The sequence below is a fragment of the Salvelinus namaycush genome, unplaced genomic scaffold, assembly GCF_016432855.1.
Source record: "Salvelinus namaycush isolate Seneca unplaced genomic scaffold, SaNama_1.0 Scaffold514, whole genome shotgun sequence".
Taxonomy (NCBI): domain Eukaryota; kingdom Metazoa; phylum Chordata; class Actinopteri; order Salmoniformes; family Salmonidae; genus Salvelinus; species Salvelinus namaycush.
The window spans coordinates 1-10,187 of NW_024061214.1; the positions used below are offsets into that span (position 1 = coordinate 1).

Sequence of the window (10,187 nt, forward strand, 5' to 3'; positions counted from 1 at the left end):
TATTATTTGAAATAACAATGCTCATCGTCACCAGAATCCCTTCAGACACAGGACAGTGCAGCATGGCTGCTGTGTGTTAAATCCCCTCAGACACAGGACAGTGCAGCATGGCTGCTGTGTGTTAAATCCCTTCAGACACAGGACAGTGCAGCATGACTGCTGTGTGTTAAATCCCCTCAGACACAGGACAGTGCAGCATGGCTGCTGTGTGTTAAATCCCTTCAGACACAGGACAGTGCAGCATGGCTGCTGTGTGTTAAATCCCCTCAGACACAGGACAGTGCAGCATAGCTGCTGTGTGTTGAGTCACTTCAGACACAGGACAGTGCAGCATGGCTGCTGTGTGTTAAATCCCCTCAGACACAGGACAGTGCAGCATGGCTGCTGTGTGTTAAATCCCCTTTAGACACAGGACAGTGCAGCATGGCTGCTGTGTGTTAAATCCCTTCAGACACAGGACAGTGCAGCATGACTGCTGTGTGTTAAATCCCCTTCAGACCCAGGACAGTGCAGCCTGGCTGCTGTGTGTTAAACCCCCTTCAGACACAGGACAGTGCAGCATGGCTGCTGTGTGTTAAATCCCCTCAGACACAGGACAGTGCAGCATGACTGCTGTGTGTTGAGTCACTTCAGACACAGGACAGTGCAGCATGGCTGCTGTGTGTTAAATCCCCTTCAGACACAGGACAGTGCAGCATGGCTGCTGTGTGTTAAATCCCCTCAGACACAGGACAGTGCAGCATGACTGCTGTGTGTTAAATCCCCTTTAGACACAGGACAGTGCAGCATGACTGCTGTGTGTTGAGTCACTTCAGACACAGGACAGTGCAGCATGGCTGCTGTGTGTTGAGTCACTTCAGACACAGGACAGTGCAGCATGACTGCTGTGTGTTGAGTCACTTCAGACACAGGACAGTGCAGCATGGCTGCTGTGTGTTAAATCCCCTTCAGACACAGGACAGTGCAGCATGGCTGCTGTGTGTTAAATCCCCTCAGACACAGGACAGTGCAGCCTGGCTGCTGTGTGTTAAATCCCCTTCAGACACAGGACAGTGCAGCATGGCTGCTGTGTGTTAAATCCTCTCAGACACAGGACAGTGCAGCATGACTGCTGTGTGTTAAATCCCTTTTATACCCAGGACAGTGCAGCCTGGCTGCTGTGTGTTAAATCCCCTTCAGACACAGGACAGTGCAGCATGGCTGCTGTGTGTTAAATCCCCTTCAGACACAGGACAGTGCAGCATGGCTGCTGTGTGTTAAATCCCGTCAGACACAGGATAGTGCAGCATGGCTGCTGTGTGTTAAATCCCCTCAGACACAGGACAGTGCAGCATGACTGCTGTGTGTTGAATCCCCTTTAGACACAGGACAGTGCAGCATGGCTGCTGTGTGTTAAATCCCCTTTAGACACAGGACAGTGCAGCATGGCTGCTGTGTGTTAAATCCCTTCAGACACAGGACAGTGCAGCATGGCTGCTGTGTGTTAAATCCCTTCAGACACAGGACAGTGCAGCCTGGCTGCTGTGTGTTAAATCCCCTCAGACACAGGACAGTGCAGCATGGCTGCTGTGTGTTAAATCCCCTTCAGACACAGGACAGTGCAGCATGGCTGCTGTGTGTTAAATCCCCTTCAGACACAGGACAGTGCAGCATGGCTGCTGTGTGTTAAATCCCCTCAGACACAGGACAGTGCAGCATGGCTGCTGTGTGTTAAATCCCCTTCAGACACAGGACAGTGCAGCATGGATGCTGTGTGTTAAATCCCCTTTAGACACAGGACAGTGCAGCCTGGCTGCTGTGTGTTAAATCCCTTCAGACACAGGACAGTGCAGCCTGGCTGCTGTGTGTTAAGTCCCCTTCAGACACAGGACAGTGCAGCCTGGCTGCTGTGTGTTAAATCCCCTCAGACACAGGACAGTGCAGCATGGCTGCTGTGTGTTAAATCCCCTTTAGACACAGGACAGTGCAGCATGGCTGCTGTGTGTTAAATCCCTTCAGACACAGGACAGTGCAGCATGGCTGCTGTGTGTTAAATCCCCTTCAGACCCAGGACAGTGTCTCTATCTAAAACAGCGTCAACATGTTTAACACTGGGGGGTGTCTCCTTCCTCTCTGTAGGTCCTGAGGAACATGGTTCACTGCGCAGACCTCAGCAACCCCACCAAGCCACTGGGTGTGTATCGCCAGTGGACTGAACGCATCATGGAGGAGTTCTCCAGACAGGGAGACAAGGAGAGAGACAAGGGCTTGGAGATCAGCCCCATGTGTGACAAACACACTGCCTCGGTGGAGAAGAGCCAGGTCTCTCACACACACACACACACACACACACACACGCACGCACGCACACACGCACGCACACACACACACACAGAATACACACTTTCAAACACAATCTCCTTCTTTCTCTTAAAAAGCACTGATCAGGGCAACAGTTAGACAGTTAGGCAGTTAGACAGTTAGACAGTTAGACAGTTAGGCAGTTAGGCAGTTAGACAGTTAGGCAGTTAGACAGTTAGACAGTTAGGCAGTTAGACAGTTAGGCAGTTAGGCAGTTAGACAGTTAGGCAGTTAGGCAGTTAGACAGACAGTTAAACAGTTAGACAGTTAGACAGTTAGGCAGTTAGGCAGTTAGACAGTTAGGCAGTTAGGCAGTTAGACAGTTAGGCAGTTAGACAGTTAGGCAGTTAGACAGTTAGGCAGTTAGACAGTTAGACAGTTAGGCAGTTAGACAGTTAGGCAGTTAGGCAGTTAGGCAGTTAGACAGTTAGACAGTTAGGCAGTTAGACAGTTAGGCAGTTAGGCAGTTAGGCAGTTAGGCAGTTAGACAGTTAGACAGTTAGGCAGTTAGACAGTTAGACAGTTAGGCAGTTAGACAGTTAGGCAGTTAGGCAGTTAGACAGTTAGGCAGTTAGGCAGTTAGACAGTTAGACAGTTAGGCAGTTAGACAGTTAGACAGTTAGGCAGTTAGGCAGTTAGACAGTTAGGCAGTTAGACAGTTAGGCAGTTAGACAGTTAGGCAGTTAGGCAGTTAGACAGTTAGACAGTTAGGCAGTTAGGCAGTTAGACAGTTAGGCAGTTAGGCAGTTAGACAGTTAGGCAGTTAGACAGTTAGGCAGTTAGACAGTTAGGCAGTTAGACAGTTAGACAGTTAGACAGTTAGGCAGTTAGAGCATTGGGCCAATAACCAAAAGGTCACTAGTTCAAATCTTCAAGCAGACAAGGTGAAAAATCTGTTGGTGTGCCTCTCTCTCTCTCCCTCTCTCTCTCTCTCTCTCCCTCCCTCTCTCCCTTTCTCTCTCCTCTCTCTCTCTCTCTCCCTCTCTCTCCCTCCCTCTATCCCTTTCTCCCTCTCTCTCTCCTCTCTCTCCATCTCTCTCTTTCTCTCTCTCTCTCCCTTTCTCACTCCCACTCTCCCTTTCTCTCCCTCCCTCTCTCCCTTTCTCCATCTCTCTTTCCCTCTCCCTCTCTCTCGCTCGCTCTCTCCCCCTCTCTCTCTCTCTCTCTCCCTTTCTCACTCTCTCTCCCTTTCTCCCTTCCACTCTCCCTTTCTCCCTCCCTTTCTCCCTCTCTCTCTCCCTTTCTCCCCCTCTCTTTCTCTCTCTCCCTTTCTCCCTCCCACTCTCCATTTCTCTCCCTCCCTCCCTCTCCCTCCCTTTCTCCCTCCCACCCTTTATCTCTCCCTCCCTCTCTCTGACTCCAGGTGGGTTTCATAGACTACATAGTCCACCCTCTGTGGGAGACGTGGGGTGACCTGGTCCACCCTGATGCCCAGGACCTGCTGGACACGTTGGAGGAGAACAGAGACTGGTACCAGTCCACCATGCCTCAGAGCCCCTCTCCGCCCTACGACAAACACCTGCTCACAGACCGCTTCCAGGTACACACACACACATACGCACGCAAAGGATGATCTATTAATGAACTATTACTGTAGAAAACCAGTTGGTGGTGCTCTTTATCAATGACTATCTATATAACTAACTATCAATCTACTGTCTTCTCTGTATCAATGACTATCTATATAACTACCTATCAATCTACTGTCTTCTCTTTATCAATGACTTTGACATGTTAACTAACTATCAATCTACTGTCTTCTCTGTATTCTCCCAGTTTGAGCTGGCACTGGAAGATGTGGAGCTCAACCACAACCACATACAACAACCCAACGGGTCCAACCACATGGTCAGACAGGAGAACGGAAACCAGGACCATTCAAAGGAGGACCATGTTGAAGAGGTGGAGGAGAACCATGTTGAAGAGGAGAAGGACCATGTTGAAGAGGAGAAGGAGGAGAACCATGTTGAAGAGGAGGAGGAGGAGAACCATGTTGAAGAGGAGAAGGACCATGTTGAAGAGGAGAAGGAGGAGAACCATGTTGAAGAGGAGGAGGAGGAGAACCATGTTGAAGAGGTGGAGGAGAAGGGCCATGTTGAAGAGGAGAAGATGGAGGAACATTTTGAAGAGGAGGAGGAGGAGGTCCATGTTGAAGAAGTGGAGGAGGAGAACCATGTTGAAGAGGAGGAGGCGGAGAACCATGTTGAAGAGGAAGAGGAGGAGAACCATGTTGAAGAGGAGAAGATGGAGGAACATTTTGAAGAGGAGGAGGAGGAGGTCCATGTTGAAGAAGTGGAGGAGGAGAACCATGTTGAAGAGGAGGAGGAGGAGAACCATGTTGAAGAAGAGGAGGAGGAGAACCATGTTGAAGAGGAGGACCATGTTGAAGAGGAGAAGGAGGAAAACCATGTTGAAGAGGAGGACCATGTTGAAGAGGAGAAGGAGGAAAACCATGTTGAAGAGGAGGAGGAGGAGAACCATGTTGAAGAGGAGGAGGAGGAGAACCATGTTGAAGAGGAGGAGGAGGAGAACCATGTTGAAGAGGAAGAGGAGGAGAACCATGTTGAAGAGGAGGAGATGGAGGAACATTTTGAAGAGGAGGAGGAGGAGGTCCATGTTGAAGAAGTGGAGGAGGAGAACCATGTTGAAGAGGAGGAGGAGGCGAACCTTGTTGAAGAAGTGGAGGAGGAGATCCATGTTGAAGAGGAGAAGGAGGAAAACCATGTTGAAGAGGAGGACCATGTTGAAGAGGAGAAGGAGGAAAACCATGTTGAAGAGGAGGAGAAGGAGAACCATGTTGAAGAGGAGGAGGAGGAGAACCATGTTGAAGAGGAGGAGGAGGAGAACCATGTTGAAGAGGAAGAGGAGGAGAACCATGTTGAAGAGGAGGAGGAGGAGAACCATGTTGAAGAAGTGGAGGAAGAAGATAGAGGAGAGGAGGATGTCAAAGAAAATGGAGATGTGGAGAACCAAAATGGAGAACGAGACTGTGTTGGGGAGGAGCAGGAGGAAGGAGAAGAGAGGGAGGAGGAAGGAAGAGGAGAGGAGAAACGGGAGGAGGAAGGTGAAGAAGAGGAGGAGGAGGAGGAAGAAGGAGAGGAACAGGGGGAGGCAGAAGGAGAGGAAAAGGAGGAGAAAGAAGGAGAGGAGGGGGAGAAAGAAGGAGAGGAGGGGGAGAAAGAAGGAGAGGAGGGGGAGAAAGAAGAGGAGGATGAGGAGAAAGAAGGAGAGGAGGGGGAGAAAGAAGAGGAGGATGAGGAGAAAGAAGGAGAGGAGGGGGAGAAAGAAGAGGAGGAGGAGGAGGAGGAGGAGGAGGAGGAGGAGGAGGAGGAGGAGGTGGGGAAGAAAGAAGGAGGAGAATGAGAGGAAAAGGAGGAAGGTGAGAAAGAGGAAAGTTAATTGGAAATGAGATTAAAAAAAGAATAGATAAAAGACAAGAGAAGCTAAATCAGACCCAATGGAGGAGTGATGGAGGAGAGATGAAGAAGAGGAGGAGAGATGAGGAAGAGGAGGAGAGATGGAGGAAGAGGTGGACTATAGACCCAGTGGAGGTCTGGATGGACAGAGATGGAGGAAGAGGTGGACTAGAAAGGACTCATAATGACAACGACTCCACTTCCACCTCCAGTTCTCTGTGTTTACAGGGTAAGCTAAGAGCACTACCTCCTGGGCCATTAAGACCTGGACCCCTTGGCAGAGGCTCTACCTGTTACTGAGCAGGGCGGTTACTGTACAACAGTACTGTACTACAGAGCAGGGCACCAGGCTGAACTGTGGGACAAACAGAGGTTTGTGTTGCAGGTGTGAGGTAGCTAGCTAGTAAACATTATCCCACCGTGGAACAAAGTGATGTCACCTGCCCTGACACCTGAGGCAGTGTCTGCCTCGCCCAACCAAGGCCATGGGCTGTGTCCCAAATGACAACCTATTCCCTATATACTGCACAAAGGGCTCTGGTCAAAAGTAGTGCACCTACATAGGGAATAGGTTGCCATTTGGAATGCAGACGTTCAGTCTTCATGATCTATAGCCTTTGTACATGGACCACTGCCACCAGGGGGAACCTTCTTTTAACAGCTCTTTTGTAGCAATACGGACTATTAAGACTGTAACACACACTGTGTAACACACAGTCACCCACCGGCCAGCACATGCAAAACAATAAACAATGCTCTTTCGGGACTCCATTGGACTATTAAACATGGAGAAGGGTGAAGTTGCCCCTAGACACTGATCTTGGGTCAGTTTAACATTGTCCCCCACTAATGGTTAATGTTAGGATTGGGGGAGGGGGAGCTGATCCTAGATCTGTACCTAGGGGATTCTGGAGCAAGAACACACTGGAACACTTTGAATAATTTATTTGGATCCACAGTCTTGAGCATCAAAGAAAGAAAATAACCCAATATAGAGGTCAAAGGTCACATTGATTCCTGCCATCATAGAGATGTTATTAAGAGATCACAACATTGTATCTGTCCCATTATGGCGTCTGTGAGCGCACAGGCACCACCACTGTGGCCATCTCCATTTTGAAGTAGTTCATTTTCTTCTTTTACTACTTGTATGAGTTGGAAAACAAACTGAAAGGGTACGTACTGCCCCCTGGAGTGTGTTATTTAAACAGGTTTAAAGTCACGGTTGGCCTGCAGTTATGGAATGTTTGCTCACCAGTATAATTCATTGGCTGATGACCTCGATGGAATTATGTGATTCTTCCTTAACCCACAGGAAGTCCCTCCCAGTTGACTACTTCAAAATGGTGAAAGTCCTCAATGTTACTGCCCATGTTAAAACAGGCTTTTGGGCACACTAAAATAGATAGAGAGTACTCTATCTATCTTGATGCGACTTATAGGCTGTCTCCCAAAAGGGCCCTGGTCAAAAGTAGTGCACTACATAGGGAATAGGGTGCCATTTGAGACTCAGACATGGAAATACAGGTGTTGGTGTATGTATACTTCATATCTAAGAGACATTTGTAACACAAGACTGGATTCAACTGGACTTTATTTCTTCCATTTTTGTCAGAATTGAAAAAAATAAATGCAAAAATAGAGGAACATTCTGTACCCTGAGGTCATAGCCCATCCTTTACCCTGAGGTCATAGCCCATCCTTTACCCTGAGGTCATAGTCCATCCTTTACCCTGAGGTCATGGTCCATCCTTTACCCTGAGGTCATAGTCCATCCTTTACCCCTGAGGTCATAGCCCATCCTTTACCCTGAGGTCATAGCCCATCCTTTACCCTGAGGTCATAGCCCATCCTTTACCCTGAGGTCATAGCCCATCCTTTACCCTGAGGTCATAGCCCATCCTTTACCCTGAGGTCATGGTCCATCATTTACCCTGAGGTCATAGCCCATCCTTTACCCTGAGGTCATGGTCCATCCTTTACACTGAGGTCATGGTCCATCATTTACCCTGAGGTCATAGCCCATCCTTTACCCTGAGGTCATAGCCCATCCTTTACCCTGAGGTCATAGCCCATCTTTTACCCTGAGGTCATAGTCCATCCTTTACCCTGAGGTCATAGTCCATCCTTTACCCTGAGGTCATGGTCCATCCTTTACCCTGAGGTCATAGTCCATCCTTTACCCTGAGGTCATAGCCCATCCTTTACCCTGAGGTCATAGCCCATCCTTTACCCTGAGGTCATAGCCCATCCTTTACCCTGAGGTCATGGTCCATCCTTTACCCTGAGGTCATAGTCCATCCTTTACCCTGAGGTCATAGCCCATCCTTTACCCTGAGGTCATGGTCCATCCTTTACCCTGAGGTCATAGCCCATCCTTTACCCTGAGGTCATAGTCCATCCTTTACCCTGAGGTCATAGTCCATCCTTTACCCTGAGGTCATGGTCCATCCTTTACCCTGAGGTCATAGCCCATCCTTTACCCTGAGGTCATAGCCCATCCTTTACCCTGAGGTCATAGCCCATCCTTTACCCTGAGGTCATAGCCCATCCTTTACCCTGAGGTCATAGCCCATCCTTTACCCTGAGGTCATAGTCCATCCTTTACCCTGAGGTCATAGCCCATCCTTTACCCTGAGGTCATAGCCCATCCTTTACCCTGAGGTCATGGTCCATCCTTTACCCTGAGGTCATAGCCCATCCTTTACCCTGAGGTCATAGCCCATCCTTACCCTGAGGTCATAGCCCATCCTTTACCCTGAGGTCATAGCCCATCCTTTACCCTGAGGTCATGGTCCATCCTTTACCCTGAGGTCATAGCCCATCCTTTACCCTGAGGTCATGGTCCATCCTTTACCCTGAGGTCATAGCCCATCCTTTACCCTGAGGTCATGGTCCATCCTTTACCCTGAGGTCATAGCCCATCCTTTACCCTGAGGTCATAGCCCATCCTTTACCCTGAGGTCATAGCCCATCCTTTACCCTGAGGTCATGGTCCATCCTTTACCCTGAGGTCATAGCCCATCCTTTACCCTGAGGTCATAACCCATCCTTTACCCTGAGGTCATAGCCCATCCTTTACCCTGAGGTCATAGCCCATCCTTTACCCTGAGGTCATAGTCCATCCTTTACCCTGAGGTCATGGTCCATCCTTTACCCTGAGGTCATTGTCCATCCTTTACCCTGAGGTCATAGCCCATCCTTTACCCTGAGGTCATAGCCCATCCTTTACCCTGAGGTCATAGCCCATCCTTTACCCTGAGGTCATGGTCCATCCTTTACCCTGAGGTCATAGCCCATCCTTTACCCTGAGGTCATAGCCCATCCTTTACCCTGAGGTCATGGTCCATCCTTTACCCTGAGGTCATAGTCCATCCTTTACCCTGGGCTCAAGTTGGAAGTTGCCCGTGGACACTAATCAAAGATCAGTTTAACGTCGGCCACTTTCCTCTAAAGCAATGCACTGTGGGACCAGGGTTGGGGCTGGGTTGGGACCAGGGTTGGGGGAGAGAGTGACTGCATCCCAAATGGCATCCGATTTCCTATATATGGTCCAAAGTAGTGCACTACAGAGCATAGAGAATAGGGAGTAATTTGGGACGCAGCCAGGGTCTTCCACCATCTCTGTTGTTGTTTTGTAAATCTGTATTTGGCACTTTATCAGACGGACCCTGCTGCATATCTGCATACAATATTTAACAATAAATATGTCTGCTAAATGAGTCAAATGTAAACGTAGATAAAATAACTGACTGTGATCAGATCTTCCTGGGGTGTGTACCAATATTAAGTGTACACTCATACACTCGTTCACTACTTCCCACCAAAATCTCAAAGCATTGTATTGGTGGAGGCATGTCATTTCCTTTCAAATCAGTGAAGGGAAATGAACAAGCGCAACACTTTGGGAGGAAGGAGAGCCCATTGGTAAATACAGTCAGGGATGAATTGATTGGATGAAAAAATCTCCGTGGGCAGAGCTTAGTGACAGGCCAGTGTGAAGGGGTTTACAGGGAGAGTCAAATAGGAAAAGGTCTTACGGGTGGTAGGATGGAGGGCATTACACACGGGTTGTGACCCACATGGTTGCCAGTTTGAATCCCAGTTGTGACTTTTGTTTTCCAACCTGAACTAATCACTTTTTTTAAATCTACTGACGTTCTAAATGAGTCATTGACTGGTGCTTTCCCCCCTGCTAGTGCACTGGGATAGGGACCAGGTTACAGGTTCTAATCTTGTGGAATAGGCACTGGGATAGGGACTAGATTACAGGTTCTAATCTTGTGGACTAGGAACTGGGATAGAGACCAGGTTACAGGTTCTAACCTTGTGGACTAGGAACTGGGATAGGGATCAGAAGGTTACAGGTTCTAATCTTGTGGACTAGGAACTGGGATGGGGACCAGATTACAAATTCTAATCTTGTGGACT

The 10,187-nt window shown here is 48.8% G+C and overlaps 1 protein-coding gene across 1 annotated transcript; it reads left to right on the top strand.

The window, feature by feature from the left end:
* Positions 1–2,118: 2,118 nt before the first annotated feature.
* On the top strand, positions 2,119–5,989 carry LOC120041709 (cAMP-specific 3',5'-cyclic phosphodiesterase 4B-like; the record flags this gene model as incomplete). Its single annotated transcript, XM_038986578.1, has 4 exons — positions 2,119–2,301; positions 3,704–3,880; positions 4,117–4,278; positions 5,969–5,989. Coding segments are annotated over 4 exons (543 nt in total), but the record flags the coding sequence as incomplete, so codon positions are not given.
* Between the last annotated feature and the right edge of the window lie 4,198 nt (positions 5,990–10,187).